The sequence below is a fragment of the Natator depressus genome, chromosome 27 (genome assembly GCF_965152275.1).
Source record: "Natator depressus isolate rNatDep1 chromosome 27, rNatDep2.hap1, whole genome shotgun sequence".
Taxonomy (NCBI): domain Eukaryota; kingdom Metazoa; phylum Chordata; order Testudines; family Cheloniidae; genus Natator; species Natator depressus.
Genome location: NC_134260.1, coordinates 14,817,911 through 14,832,878, shown reverse-complemented (window position 1 = coordinate 14,832,878; position 14,968 = coordinate 14,817,911). Strand labels below are relative to the sequence as shown.

At 64.9% G+C, this 14,968-nt stretch overlaps 2 protein-coding genes across 2 annotated transcripts in view; both read left to right on the top strand.

The window, feature by feature from the left end:
- Positions 1 to 8: 8 nt before the first annotated feature.
- HCRT (hypocretin neuropeptide precursor) lies at positions 9 to 5,137 on the top strand. The gene is given in 3 exon segments (XM_074940421.1): positions 9 to 2,527; positions 4,678 to 5,070; positions 5,072 to 5,137. Coding segments are annotated over 3 exon segments (678 nt in total). The 5' UTR covers positions 9 to 2,293; the 3' UTR covers positions 5,123 to 5,137.
- A 2,467-nt stretch (positions 5,138 to 7,604) lies between these two features.
- KCNH4 (potassium voltage-gated channel subfamily H member 4) overlaps positions 7,605 to 14,968 on the top strand; it is a 31,443-nt gene continuing 24,079 nt past the window's right edge. The window contains exon 1 of the mRNA XM_074940433.1: positions 7,605 to 7,680. Coding sequence (XP_074796534.1) covers positions 7,605 to 7,680 — 76 coding nt within the window. The remainder of the gene's footprint in view (positions 7,681 to 14,968) is intronic.

The window sequence follows — 14,968 nt, the reverse complement described above, 5'->3', positions numbered from 1 at the left end:
AGTGCAGCTGCAGCCGGGGGTACCGTCACGTGGGCAGTTGGTGTTCGCCCCACGATGGAACCCCCCTTTGGAGGGCATCGGCTGCGTCTGCACTGCGGGGTTATGCCAGCGCGTTACAGAGCGTCACCGGACCCCCTGGGCACCCAGCCTGCGGACGTGGGGGTCTCAGAGAGGGGCTCTCTGGGCACCGAGCGGGGCTCACGTCTGCTCCGTCTCGCCACCGGCCTGCCAAAGCCCCGCCACCCCCGAGGGTCCCGGCTCAGAGCTGGGCTCTTTGCCTGCTCTGGGCTCAGCCTTGAGCCTCCGTCCTTGGCCCAAAGCCGCTGAGCTGCCGTGGGGCTGGGAGGGGCCATGAAGGTTCCTGCTTTTCCCAGCCCCCCGCCCTCCTCTGGCCCATCTGCCGTAGAGAACATTCCTGGATGGGGCTCAGGGGCCAGGCAGCCGAAACCGTGCCCTGGCTCATGGGCTGCCTCCCCAGCCCCACCTGGGGGTCAGGGCCCAGGGCTGAGCTGGTGAGCGCAGCCTGGAGCAGGGGCCTGGCCGTGGGGCTGGGCAGGGAACTGCCCCAGGGGGTCAGGCGCGATTACAAGGGTTCCTGCTGGGGTGAATCGGGCGGCAGGGTGGAGACCCAGAGCAATAGGGGGCTGCCCGGCCCAGCGGGAGCCCGAGAAACCAGCACTGAGCCGCGTGGGGTCTCCAGACAGGCAGCAGAAACTGGGAGCAGCCCCCCAGGGCGTTCAGAGCAGGGTCAGAGTTGCAGCGTTATAAAGAGCAAACCCCAAGCTGGTGCCACGGCTGCTGTTTCTGTCTGTGGGTCTGTGAGGCAGGGAGGGCCAGAGGCAGGGTGGGGTCAGCCATGTGTGGGTCTGGGGGAGCTCAGCTCCAATGGGTCACGGGGCAGCCAGGAGCCATGCTGGGCCCGGCATGGGGCAGGCCTGGGGCACAGGCTGTACATGCCCGCCGCCCCCCAGGATTGCAGTGGCCCCAGCCCGAGGGGTTTTCCTGCTGCAGGGGGGACACTCGCTGCTTGCATGGTGACCACGATGTCCTGAAGGGGCCCAGGAAGGAGGCAGCGGCTGGGTCGGGACACCAGGTCCAGGGAAGGAGCAGCCAGAGGTGCAGCCATTCACTGCTGTGACTCTGGGCCGGCCTGGGCTCCCGGCCCCGCTCTCCGGCCAGGTCAGAGTAGCCGCAGGGCCAGGTGCCCCCCCCCCAGTCATTTGCCCAGTCATCTCCTGCCCTTGGTGCCCTGGGGCTGACACCCTGTCCTCCCAGCCTCTCCCCAGGTCCAACAGGGGTGATGGGGTGGCTCTGGGTCATTGACCCACAGGGGATATCTCTGCCCTCTGCCCAATCCTCTGCAGGGCACGGTCCGTCAGGGCTCATTTCTCATCATGCCAGCCTCAAGCTAGGGCCCCTGTGTGCTGCACGGACAGCCGTGCCCCCCCATGCAGACACACCCCACCACTGCGACAGCCCCATCTTAGCCGGACACCTCCGGCCAAAGCCCCCTGCAGCCCCACCTGAGGGGGCCAGCTCAGGGCTAGTGGAAGCAGGTGTGTCCCTGCAGGTGTGTCCCGCGCTGGTCTTCCTGCCGTTAGCTGGTGCCAGGCCAGGGGAGGGCCTGGCCCCACCAAGGACATTGCTTCCACCGGCGCTGGGTGGCTCCTGTGGGCCCATGTGGCCTGGGATGCTGTTGATAGCCGGGGCCCAGCTGGCCTGAGGGGTGGGATGGAGGTCACCCCCCCACAGCCCTGGAAAGCAGCTGGGCCAGCTCCCTGGGGAGGGTGCCTGGCAGTGCGTGGAAACAGGACGTTTCGCCGCTGAGCTGTGGCCACGGGGCCGTTCTGCAAGTGGTGGGTGCAGAGGGGGCCTCATGTTCCCCTCGTGCCCCTCCTGGCTGAGGCAGGAGCCGCGGGGAGCCCCCACCCTGCCATGGCCTGTCTGGATGCAGCGGGGACTCCTGGAGCGGGGTGATAGAGGGTTTGCCCTGTGCCATGGGACTGAGCAGCCTGTCCCTAGGGGCACCCCACCACCGCTCCCCAAGCACGATCCAGCTTGCAGCGAGGTGCCCACGGCTGGGCACAGATGCCGGCCCGGGGGTTGCCACGCGGTGGTTCTTGTGCTGAGCTGTGGCTGTCCAAATCCAGCTGGGGGAGTCTGATGGACCCCAGATGCCCTCTCCCAGGCCACGGGGCCTGACCCACAGGCAGGGTGAGGACTGACAGGGCCCCAGGGCTGAGCAGGGGCCTCCTTTGGGGCTGGAAATGGGGGGTGGGCAGTGGTGCTGGCAATGGCGGTGCTGCCCCTGGCTTGGAGAAGTAATAACCCAAATCTGGGGTTTCCATCACCAGCGCCCCCTCGACAACAGATATTCCAGTGTCCCCCCGTGGTCTCTGCCTGCAGGGCCTGGTGCTCCGGGGGCTCGGAGGTGCACCGTGCCATGGACATGTGCGGCCACGCCAGCGCCTCTGACTCGTCAGGGACGGACGCGGCTCGGCTGCCGGGCGCCCTTTGTTGGGGCAAGGTAATTAGCCTAATGGGGCCCCGTCCCCCCACCCCTCCCTGCCGCTGACCTTCCGGCAGCTTTGTGCCGGGCTGGCTGGCAGATTCCTTAGGAAGTTACCGGCTCATTAGCACCGGGCTACACGGCCTGTCTCCATCCAGCACGACCACCAGCCACTTGGCTCCGGCCGCCGCATAATGGGGAGCCACAAATGAGGGAACGGGCCTTGCCCGTCTCCAAGCAACGGGGAACAATGGGCGCGTGTCTCCCAGAGCCTGGCCCGTCCTGCAGCCCCGGCCCCGCAGCTGCCAGGGGCTATTTTTGGCAGCACCAGTGTGCGGGGGCTGGGGAGGGCAGAGAATGAGCTGTGGGGCAGCCTGGCCCTATAAAACCCTGGACTGCCAGGGAGAGCAGCTCAGGGCATCGCTGCGCCTCACCGGGCCATGCCATAGCTGCGCTCAGGCCCTCGCAGACACCTCGGACCCATGGAGATGCCCAACGGCAAGGTACGGCGCCAGGGCCTGGCCCCCAGGGCTGGGCTGGGCAGAAGAGCAGCCGTAGTGCAGGGAGGGCTCGCCCCAGGAAGGGCACGGTTGGGGAAGGGGCAGGCGTGCAGCACGAGGGGGAGCACGGTGACCAGGGGGTGGCGCGATGGGGGCCTTGAACCCGGGAGGTTCACACTTCCCTGCCGCATTCGCTGGGGAAACCCTGACAGCCGCAGCTCCAAGGGCTGGCATGTCTCCACAGTTCCCCGCCCCATGCACCCCCCTGGTGGGCAGCTCTGGGGAGGAGCCCAGCCCATCCTGCCCTCGGGGGACGCAGGCCGGGGTGCAAATGGTGTCTGCTGTGTCCGTTCCCAGTGTCTCTCCTGATCCCAGAGGGGTCCCAGAGCCCCCCGGGATGCCCCCTCCCCTGCCACACGAGCCCTGGAGCCGGCCTGCTGGGCCACATAGGACGTTGGGGAGGCAAAGACCTGCTTGGGCAAGCGAGGTGAAACCACCTCCTAGGGCTACACGCTGGGCCTGGGTCTGCCCCGCCTGGCACCTGTGGCCCAAGCCACCCTGGCCTTTCAACTGTGGCCTTGCGTCCGCTGTGTGAACTGCTCCCCACTCAGCCTCACGGTGCGATGCACGTGCGTTGCACGGGGACACTGTGACCTCGCTGAGCGCTGGGTGTTGCAGAACCGAGCCCCACTCAGCGTTAAAGGGAGACCCGGCAGCTGTTCTATTTAACCCCTTCCCGACCCTGCCCAGAGCCTGCAGCAGCTGGAGCCTGACCCCGCTGGCCATGCACGAAATGGGGTGAGCTTCCCACCTGCACCAGTCTCTGCCTCACCCCGGAGGGCTCCCCAGGGGCAGCTTGGTCTCCATGACGCACCCTCTGCCAGCCAGGGGGCCAATTAGCGCTAATTGCAGCCGCCGCGGCTGCTTCTCCCACATGGAAAGGGGCGGGGGCTGCAGTGTTGCCATGGGGTGAGGGGCAGGGGACTGTGTGTGTGTCTGGTCTCTTTGTCTTGGATTTTGGAGCAGGTTGCTAGGGCCTGTGCAAAGGGCATATGACAGGCAGGACTCCTGGGTTCAAGTCCTGGCTTTGGGAGGGCAGTGGGGGCTAGTGGTTAGGGCAGGGGCTCAGGACTCCTGGGTTCTAGTCCTGCCATGGGAGGATCATGCAGCCCAGCTAGTGCAGCTGAGAAGCCTGGGGGATGGCTATGGGAGAGTGGGGCATGCTGGGTCTTTTAGGGGAAGTGTTTGTTGAGGGTTCACAGTGGGGCAGGGGAGCAAGGTGGCGCCCACGTGGGGTTTGCTGGGAGAGGGTGTGGATGGGGTGCGAGGTGTGGGTGGTGGGCTGGGACAGCTTGTTGGGGGCCCCCCACAGGCTGGGACAAGCTGGTCGCTGGGCACCAACTAACCTGTCGCTAGTGGGGTCAGGGGCAGGGTTCCCGGAGCTGGGCAGCCCGGTACTGCAGGGCGTCTTGCTGGGGCTGTCAGAGCCAGGATGCCAGGCTAGATGGGCCCCTGGGCTGAGCCCACCTGGTGGCTCCTTTTGTGGGGGAACCAGCTTCTTTGCAGCTTTGGCTCTGAGATCTGCAGAGGGGGGCTGGGGTGTCTCTGGGTTTAACCCCATCAATGCCAGCCTGTCCCTGCGCTAATGCCTGCCTCTTGCACCTGCAGCTCCACAGGCCCTCCTGCCTCCTGCTCCTGGCACTGCTCTGCTCGCTGGCTGCGGCCCGGGAGAGTGTGCCCGTCTGCTGCCGCCAGAAGACCTGCCCATGCCGCGTCTACGACCTGCTGCACAGCCCGGGCAAGCACGCCGCTGGCATCCTCACCATGGGCAAGAGGAAGAGCGGCTCGCGGGCCTTCCAGAGCCAGCTCTATGACCTGCTGCATGGCCCGGGCAAGCACGCCGCCGGCATCCTCACCATGGGCAAGCGGGCAGAGCTGGCGCCAGAGCAGCCAGCCCCGGCCTGCCGGGCCGCCTCCCCCGGCCCCTCCGGCACCGACACCCTGCTGCCTCCAGCCACGTGTGCCACCAAGTCTGTCCCCACCAACACCAGGGAGTGCCTGGGCCAGCAAGGGCAAGGGCCAGTGCGGGGGGGCTGCAAGGAGCTTTTCCTGAAGTGGCCAGGGGAGCCGCAGCCCGGGGGGGCGGGGGAGGAACCGCGGCGACTCTTTTAATGACTGCGGGCACCACGGGCCGTTTACAAATAAACCCAGCCTGATGCTCCCAGCTGTCTGCCTGGCATGTTGTTTCCCAGGAACACCGCGGCTAGGGGGGAGAGATGGGGTGCCCAGGGGTCCGGCCAGAGGCTCCAGCAGCCAGCTGCCGTTATGTGGGTGTGAGGGGCCTGGTGGCCCTGGGCTGGAGCAGAAGGGAGGAGGTGCTGGGGCCACGCTGAGTGGGGTGAGGAACACGGCAGCTCCCCCGGCTGCCTTCCCTGCCCCAGGAGCCCGTGGCTAAGGGGAGGGTCTCTCGAGAAAGAGCGAAGGAGCCTAGGAGCAGGTTTGCCAACGAGCTGCGCACCTGGGAACCGCCCCCTTGGCCCGCAGGCCGAACGCTGGGCAGGGCCAGGCCGGCCTGGGAGCGGGTGAGCTGGCTGCACGGGCCTGGCTGGGACGGCTTAGGCCTGAGCCCCGAGGAGCACCCAGGGGGCTGTTCTCCCGCTAGCCGGCAGCAGGGGGTGTGGCTGGGGGGCGCTTCCCGGGCTGGTGGTCCGCGGCTCGCAGCATCCGATTTATGCAGCAGATGCTCAAATCTATTGCTCGGTGTCTGAACGGCTCCCCCTCCCGCCCCGCCCCCAGCGCGGGGGCTGGGCAGCGCTGGCAGCCAGAGGGCAGTGTTGGAAAATAAACTGGCCTCGCTGCGCTGGGTTCCCAGCCCCCCTCGTCCCCGTGGTGCTGAGCCAGCCCCAGACCTGCCGGAGCTGAGCCCTGCCCCATCCACCCGGCGCAGGGCAGGACTCAGGCTCCCTTGCACCGCTGGGAGCTGAGGAACAGGGCCATGACGTGAGTGGCCCCAGTGCCCACGGGAGTGTGGCAGAGCAAGAACTCAAAGCTGGGTCTCCCGGGCTCCTGCCCTGCCCGCTGGGCCAGCCTTCCTCTAGGACATCCCACTGCAGCCAGACTCCCATTCCTACACCCACCCCAGCGCCCTCCGCTCTGACCCCTTCCTGGGCCATGGCACCGCTGGCCCCTGCCCTCACTGGGTTCAAGGTTTGATGGGAAACCCTACGCTCCTCCCCTGGCCACCGCCCAGTCTTTGGGTCACAGGGCAAAATTCCTCAGTGGGGCTGGGGGGCTGCCTATGAGGGTCACCCTGTGCTGCAGAGGGCTACGCTCATGGAACTGGGCAGGGGAGGAGACACGGGCATTGCAGGGGGGCAAGAGGAGTCTGCGCTGGGATCCTTTGGGAGCCCCTTTATTGCTCCCCCTGGAACTCCCTGTGGAGACGCCAGGCCAGGGCGGGAGGCCAGCGAGTTCTCCAAGGACCAGGCTGTACCCAGCCACCCGCTCCACCTAAGGCCGGCGCGGCCGGTCTCTGCTTGGCAGGCCAGGCTGAGCCGCCCTGAGCGTCCCCACAGGGCTGCACTGCTGGAACCGCTCTCTGAGGGTCAATGAAAGCAGCACGAGCCCTAGGCCTCCCCACGGCCTCCCTGCCCAGGCTGTGGCACCTGGAACTGGCAGGGAGCCCTGGCACGGAGCCGAGATTTCAGCACCACCAGCCAACGCGCTGCAGTGTCAGCCCCGGGGATGCACCAAGGGGCAGGGCGCTCAGCCCCTCTTGGGCCCCACTCTGCTCTGAACTGACGTGAGCTCAGCCAGGGCAGTGGGAAGGGAAACCTGCTTCAGGGTGGGGCAGCAACCCCAGAGCCTCCCCCCACGGTCCCTGGGTGCAGAGCCCTTCCCCCCCCCCCGCACTGTCAGGGTCCCCCCTCCCCCATGGTCCCTGGGTGCAGAGCCCTTCCCCCCCCCCGCACTGTCAGGGTCCCCCCTCCCCCCACATGGTCCCTGGGTGCAGAGCCCTTCCCCCCCACCGCACTCTCAGGGTCCCCCCTCCCACCTGCACAGTCCCTGGGTGCAGAACCCTTCCCCCTTCAGCACTGTCCATGGGTGCGGGGTCCCCACTCCCCCCATGTTTATAGGTGCAGGGTCCCCCCACCGGGAAGGTCCCTGGGTACAGAGCCCTTCCCCCCCCCCGCACTGTCAGGGTCCCCCCTCCCACCTGCACAGTCCCTGGCTGCAGAGCCCTTCCCCCCTCAGCACTGTCCATGGGTGCGGGGTGTCCCCCCCCAGCAGGTCCCTGGGCTCAGGGTTCCCTCTCCCCCCATATCTATAGGTGCAGAGTCCCGCCCCCCCCCCCGGAAGGTCCCTGGGTGCAGGGCCCCCCGCTCCCGGCACATCCCTGGGCTCAGGTCCCCCCCCGCACGGCTGCCGCCTGCAGGGTCCCCCGGGGCGGGGCCGCGCCGAGAGCCCGGCCGGGATTAGCGCGGGGCGGAGCGGGGCGGCGCGGGGGCTGCACCTGCCGCCGGAGCCCGCTGCCCGAGCTGGCAGCCCGCGGGCCGGGCCGGGGAGCGAGCGGGCGGGCGGGCGGCGGCGGGGCCATGCCGGTGATGAAGGGGTTGCTGGCCCCGCAGAACACCTTCCTGGACACCATCGCCACGCGCTTCGATGGCACCCGTGAGTCTCGCCGGGCGCAGCCGGGGGGGCCCTGGGCAGGGCTGGGGGGGACCCCGCCTGCGCCCCAGGGCCGGGCAGGGCTGGGGGGGCCCGCCTGCGCCCCAGGGCTGGGCAGGACTGGGGGGCCCCCCTCTGCGCCCCGGGGCTGGGCAGGGCTGTGGTCCTACTGGACAATAGGGTTGGACTCTCCGGGCGGGCTTAGAGGGGACCCCTCCTCTGGGGCCGGGTTCCCTCCGGAGCAAGCTGCCATCTCTCCCCCCCCCCCCCCGCAGCTTTTTCTCTCCCCCCCTCCAGGTTCTGGGTAGTAGCAAAACTGCATCTGGGGTGTGTGGGGGGGGAGGTATCGATATCAGGGATCCGTGACCTCAGCCCCAGCCAGCTGCCCTGCGTGACCCCCTTCTGCAGCTGTGGGGTGGGGTCAGTAGCAGGGATCCCTGGCCACGCAGACCACAGAGCCCCCCACAACCCTCAGGCTGGGGATTGGTCTTCTATTGTTGAGCCAAGTGCAATAACCCGCCCCCACCCCAGGACCTGCGAAAGGGGGGCCCTGTGTGTGCCTGCGCTGGGTCCCCGCAGACCCAGGGGGGTTGGGGAGGGGATGACTTCATTAGTGCCCCGGGATCCAGGGAGCTGCCGGGCATGTCCCCTTCTTGCTGCTTCTGGGAGACGGCTCAAGGATCCCCAGCTCATGGGGGCTACCCCCCCAGCCCAGCCAGGCCCCCTGCGTTACCCCCAGCCTATCCCAGCACCCCCTCTGGCCCCCACTATAAAGATGACTGGTCGTTTCCAAATAATGCTGCTCCCCATTGCCACTGTGGGGGATGGGCTGTGTCCAAGGGGCACCTGGGGTGTGAGAAGGCTTGGTGTGTCTGGTCACCCCCCGGCGCCCCGGGGGAGCAGTGATGGTGATCAGGAACGCTCTCCCTGGGCAGGATGGGCCCGGAAGGCTCCGGGTTTGGCATAGGTATTTTTATGAAAAGTCACGGACGGGACACAGGCAACAAACCAGAAATCGCGGGTTTATTTTTGCCCAAGCCCAAGCTCCGTCGCCAGGGGCTGAAACCCGAGCCCCACATCTGAATTACTGGCATTTTCGCGGGGTCACGGAGGTCTCTTAAAATCACAGACTCCATGACAGATTCGTTGCCTGAGGTCTAAGGTGGAGACACTGGTGTAACGGCCCCCGGCGAGGGCGGGGGCTGGGATCTCTCTCCAAGCGCGCCGCTCACTCCTATCCACATTGTGCACAATCTATGCGCGGCCCAGAGGAGGGAAAAGTATCTTCACGTCTTCCTGCTGACCTGTCAGTTGGTGGAAAGTGTCAAAAAACCGTCCACCGACCTCGTCTGCTCCTGCCCCGAGAGAGCTCAGCCTGTTCGGATTAACCCCCTGTCACGGAGTGTGGGGGAGTCCAGGCCCTGCACCCCTCTTCCTGGGATTCACTGAGACTCTCAGCCAGCCAGTAAAACAGAAGGTTTATTGGACAACAGGAACACAGTCCAAAACAGAGCTTGTGGGTACCCCCAGGACCCCTCAGTGAAGTCCTTCTGGGGGAGCAGGGAGCTTAGACCCCAGCCCTGGGGTTCCCTGTGTTCCTCCACCCAGCCCCAAACTGAAACTAAACCCACCGAGCAGGTTCCCTGCTGCAGCCTCCGTCCACATTCCTGGGCAGAGGTGTCACCTCCCCCTCCCCCTCCTGGCTCAGGTGACAGGCTCTCAGGTCTCCCGTCCCCAGGGCACATTCCCAGGTCAACACTCCCCCCTCCCTGCTGCGTCACATCGTCACATCTCTCCCCCCTTCGAGACTGAACTGAGCGGGGTCACTGTGACCAGTGACCTGGGGAAGTTCGGGGCCCCCTCTCCGGGACAGCGCATCCGCTATCAGGTTGGCACTTCCCTTCACATGGACCACGTCCATGTCGTAATCCTGCAGGAGCAGGCTCCACCTCAGGAGCTTGGCGTTGGCTCCTTTCATCTGGTGCAGCCAGGTCAGGGGAGAGTGGTCGGTGTAGACGGTGAAGTGTCGCCCGAAGAGATAGGGCTCTAGTTTCTTGAGGGCCCACACCATGGCCAGGCACTCCTTCTCGATGGCCGCGTAGTGTTGCTCCCGGGGTAGCAACTTCTTGCTCAGGTACACGATGGGGTGTCTCTCCCCCTTTTCATCCTCCTGCATTAACACCGCCCCCAGTCCCGTGTCGGAGGCGTCGGTGAACACCACAAAGGGCTTGTCAAAGTCTGGGTTTGCCAGAACTGGGCCACTGACCAGAGCCTCCTTCAGCGCCCGGAGAGCCTCCTGGCACTGCTCGGTCCAGACCACCTTGTCTGGCTTCCCCTTCTTGCATAGCTCAGTGATGGGGGTGGCTATGGCGCTAAAGTGAGGCACAAACCTTCAATAGTATCCTGCCATCCCAATAAAGGCTTGGACCTGCTTTTTGGTGTGGGGAGCGGGCCAGTCTCTGATCACCTCCACCTTGGCCGGTTCCGGCTTTAGGCGGCCGCTCCCCACCCGATGGCCCAGGTAAGATACTTCAGCCATCCCCACCTTGCACTTCTCCGCTTTGACAGTCAGCCCAGCCCCCTGGAGTCGGTCCAGCACTTGTCTAACCTGGGACACGTGGTCCTCCCAGGTCTGGCTAAAGACACAGATGTCGTCAATATATGCCACGGCAAAACTCTCCATCCCCCTCAGGAGCTGGTCCACCAGGCGCTGGAAGGTGGCCGGCGCTCCCTTGAGGCCGAAAGGCAGGGTCAGAAACTCATAGAGCCCCAGAGGGGTGATAAAGGCCGATTTCAGCCGGGCATCTGCATCCAGCGGCACTTGCCAGTAGCCCTTTGTAAGGTCCATGGTGGTAAGGTACCGAGCTCCTCCCAGCTTGTCTAGGAGCTCGTCCGGCCTGGGCATGGGGTAGGCATCCGATACAGTGATGGCATTGAGCTTCCGATAGTCCACACAGAACCGGACTGACCCATCCTTTTTGGGGACCAGCACCACCGGCGAGGCCCAAGGGCTGGCCGATGGCTGGATCACCCCCAAAGCCAGCATGTCCCGGACCTCTCTTTCCAGGTCCTGAGCAGTTTTCCCTGTGACCCGGAAGGGGGAGCATCTTATCGGCGGGTGCGACCCTGTCTGCACCCGGTGGACAGTCAGATTAGTGCGTCCAGGCTGGTTGGAAAACAGCTGTCGGTACGGATGCAGCACCCCCCTGACCTCAGCTTGCTGGGCAGGGGTGAGCTGATCCGAGAGGGGGATTGTTTCCAGGGGGGAACCAGCTCTGGTCCCAGGGAATAGATCTACTAAAGGGTCATCTCCCTGCTCCTCCCACTGACCACACACAGCTAACACCACATTCCCCCTGGCATAATATGGCTTCATCATATTCACATGGTACACCCGGCGGTGGTGGGCCCGGTTCGACAGCTCCACCACATAGTTTACCTCATTGAGCTGCTTGACGACCTTGAACGGGCCCTCCCAGGCGGCCTGTAGTTTGTTCTTTCTCACGGGGATGAGAACCATCACCTGATCCCCGGTGGCGTAGGCACGGGCCCGCGCCGTGCGGTCATACCAGACCTTCTGCTTCCTCTGGGCTCTGGCCAGATTCTCCCTGGCCAGGCCCATGAGTTCAGCCAGTCTCTCTCGGAAGGTCAGGACATACTCCACCACTGACTCTCCATCGGGAGTGGCCTTCCCCTCCCACTCGTCTCTCATCAGGTCCAGGGGGCCCCTCACCCTCCTTCCATATAACAGTTCGAAAGGCGAAAATCCGGTAGACTCCTGGGGCACCTCCCTGTACGCGAACAGCAGGTGAGGTAAGTACTTGTCCCAATCCTGCGGGTGCTGGTTCATAAAGGTTTTCAGCATCATCTTTAGCGTCCCGTTAAACCTCTCCACCAGCCCATTGGACTGGGGGTGATACGCTGAGGCCCAGTCGTGCCGGACCCCACATTTCTCCCACAAGCACCGGAGCAGGGCCGACATGAAGTTGGAGCCTTGGTCTGTCAAGACTTCCCTGGGGAACCCCACTCGGCTGAAAATGGTCAGGAGCGCATCTGCCACGGTGTCTGCTTCAATGGAAGCTAAGGGCGCTGCCTCGGGGTAGCGGGTGGCGAAATCTACCACCACCAGAATGTATTTCTTCCCCGACCGGGTCGTCTTGCTGAGAGGCCCCACGATGTCCATGGCCACCTTCTGGAAAGGCTCCTCTATGATGGGCAAAGGTCTCAACGCCGCCTTCCCCTTGTCCCGGGCCTTCCCCACCCTCTGACAGGGGTCACAGGATCGGCAATACTGCTGGACGGTGGTGAAGACCCCGGGCCAGTAAAAGTTCTGTAGCAACCTCTGCCGGGTGCGCCGGATTCCCTGGTGCCCTGCGAGGGGGATGTCATGGGCCAGGGACAGGAGCTTGCGGCGGTACTTCTGGGGGACCACCAGCTGCCTCCTGATCCCACAGGACTCCCCTTCCCCTGGGGGAGCCCATTCTCGGTACAGGAACCCCTTCTCCCACAGGAACCTCTCCTGGCAGCCTCTCCTCATGGTCCGTCCCTCACTGAGGTCGGCCAGGTCCCTGAGCTTCTGCAAGGAGGGATCTTTCCTCAACTCGGCCTGGAACTCAGCGGCTGGGGAAGGGATGGGGCCCGGTTCCCCCTCCGTGGCCAGGTCTGAGGCCGCAGCCTCTCTGAGCCGTGCCCCTCGGCGCTCCCTCCCCACCCGAGTAGGGTCTCGCGCCTCCAGTGTGGTACCCTCCCCAGGGTCAGGTCGCAGTGCCCCTCGCCGGCTCTGGCTACGGGTCACAACCAGGGCGGTCTGGGGGTCGCTTGGCCAGTCCTCTAGGTCTCCCCCCATCAAAACTTCAGTGGGCAAATGGTGGTGTACCCCCACATCCTTGGGGCCCTCCTTGGTCCCCCATTTCAGGTGTACCCTTGCCACGGGCACCTTAAATGGGGTCCCGCCCACCCCCGTCAGGGTCAGGTAGGTGTTGGGCACCACCCGATCTGGGGCCACCACCTCGGGCCGGGCCAGCGTCACCTCCGCGCCCGTATCCCAGTATCCATTGACCTTCCTCCCATCCACCTCCAGGGGAACAAGGCACTCTCTCCGGAGGGACAGCCCCGCACCCACCCTGTAAACCGAGCACCCTGAGTCCAGAGCCTCCAGCCCTCTGGCGGGGCTGGCTGGGGGTACTCTTCCCTCCTGAGCAGGTGGCAAACTGGTAGCCCCCCTTTCCTGGGTCGCCTGCCCCTCGTCCAGCTGAGTCCCTACCCAGTTAACCCTGGGTAGGTTGGGTCTGCTCAGTTTGTCCCTGAGCCCGGGGCACTGGGCCCGTACGTGGCCTCTCTGGCCACAGTGATAGCAGCTCAGGTCACGTTGGTCCCCTCGAACGGGTCGGAGGGGCCCGACACCAGGCGTTCCCCTTTGGAGGGGGTTCTCCCTATTTCCCCGCTGGGAGGCCCCATGGTGACTCTCTCGCTGCATCGGAGGGGGCCTGTTCTTTTGGGACTCCTCCCGGCTACCCCCTGACCGACTGTTCACAAACTCGTCGGCCAGCTGCCCTGCATGCTGGGGGTTCGCGAGCTTTTTGTCCACCAGCCACAGCCTCAGGTCGGAAGGGCACTGTTCATACAGGTGCTCCAGTACAAACAGGTCAAGCAGGTCCTCTTTAGTTCGGGCCCCCGCTTTCCACTTGCGGGCATATCCCTGCATCCTGTTGACCAGTTGTAGGTAGGTGACCTCAGGCGTTTTACGCTGACTCCGGAACCTTCTCCGGTACATCTCGGGGGTCAGCCCAAACTCACGGAGCAGGGCCTGTTTGAACAGTTCATAGTCCCCTGCCTCTGCCCCTGTCATCCGGCTGTAGACCTCCACGGCTTTGGGGTCCAGTAAGGGGGTGAGGAACTGGAGCCTGTCGGCAGGGTCAACCCTGTGCAGCTCGCAGGCATTCTCAAAGGCCGTCAGGAAGCTATCTATGTCCTCCCCCTCCTTCCGCTGGGCCAGGAAGCACTTATCAAAGCTCCTTGCAGTCTTGGGTCCCCCCGCACTCACCGCAGCCGGGGCCCCACTGCTCCTCAGCCTGGCCAGCTCCAGCTCATGCTGTCTTTGTTTCTCCTTCTCCTGCTGCTCATGTTGACGTTCCCTCTCCTTCTCCTGACGCTCCCTCTCCTTCTCCTGACGTTCCCTCTCCTTCTCCTGACGCTCCCTCTCCTTCTCCTCCTGCTCATGTTGACGTTGTTTCTCCTTCTCCTCCTGCTCATGTTGACGTTGTTTCTCCTTCTCCTCCTGCTCATGTTGACGTTGTTTCTCCTTCTCCTCCTGCTCATGTTGACGTTGTTTCTCCTCATGTTGACGTTGTTTTTCATGATCCTCCAGCTCCCTCATTTTCCTCTCCCTCTCCCATTCCAGCCGCATCCGCTCCAGGGATGGGGAGCTCCGCGGGGAGGATCCCCTGCTGGCTGCTGGGGTCAGGGGGCCCTCGGTATTCGCTGGGCTTCCCACAACCCCTCCCCCAGGCATAGGTAGGAAGGGTCTCGGGGTGTCCTGGGCAGCAGTCTGACCCCTCCCAGCCTGGTCAGGCCCCAGGGCCCACGCTGCGTCCGCCGGGCGGCTTCCCTCAGGGACAGGGATCGGGTCATCCAAGCGATCCCTCTCCTCCAGCTGGGCAATCAGCTGTTCCTTGGTGGACCTCCCGACGCGCAGCCCCCTCTGCCTGCACAGCTCCACCAGGTCGCTCTTAAGGCGTTTAGCGTACATCTCCCGGCTGGCCACTCGCAGGCCGGGCAGCTGTCCACGGTTTCCAGGAAAAGCCCCTAGTGTGCCAGTCCTTCTTGAGGTCACCACCTCTTTGCCAGGGTCGAGCTGCAGACTCCTCCGCCCCTTGGGACCGCTCGCTGCAATCCCCCGGGGGACCCTGTTACTGCAAAAGTCCTTCTCTCTGGTCACACACTCCCAGGGGTTAACCGCCCCCTGAAACCGTCTCTCTCTGAATCTTCAGCACGCCTGGTCCCCGTCAATCCCCCTTCGTTTTACTGTTCCCCAGTCACTTACTGCAGGAAGCGCCGTTCACGGGGTGCAGTAGATCCCACCACTGCCACCAGTTGTCACGGAGTGTGGGGGAGTCCAGGCCCTGCACCCCTCTTCCTGGGATTCACTGAGACTCTCAGCCAGCCAGTAAAACAGAAGGTTTATTGGACAACAGGAACACAGTCCAAAACAGAGCTTGTGGGGACCCCCAGGACCCCTCAGTGAAGTCCTTCTGGGGGAGCAGGGAGCTTAGACCCCAGCCCTGGGGTTCCC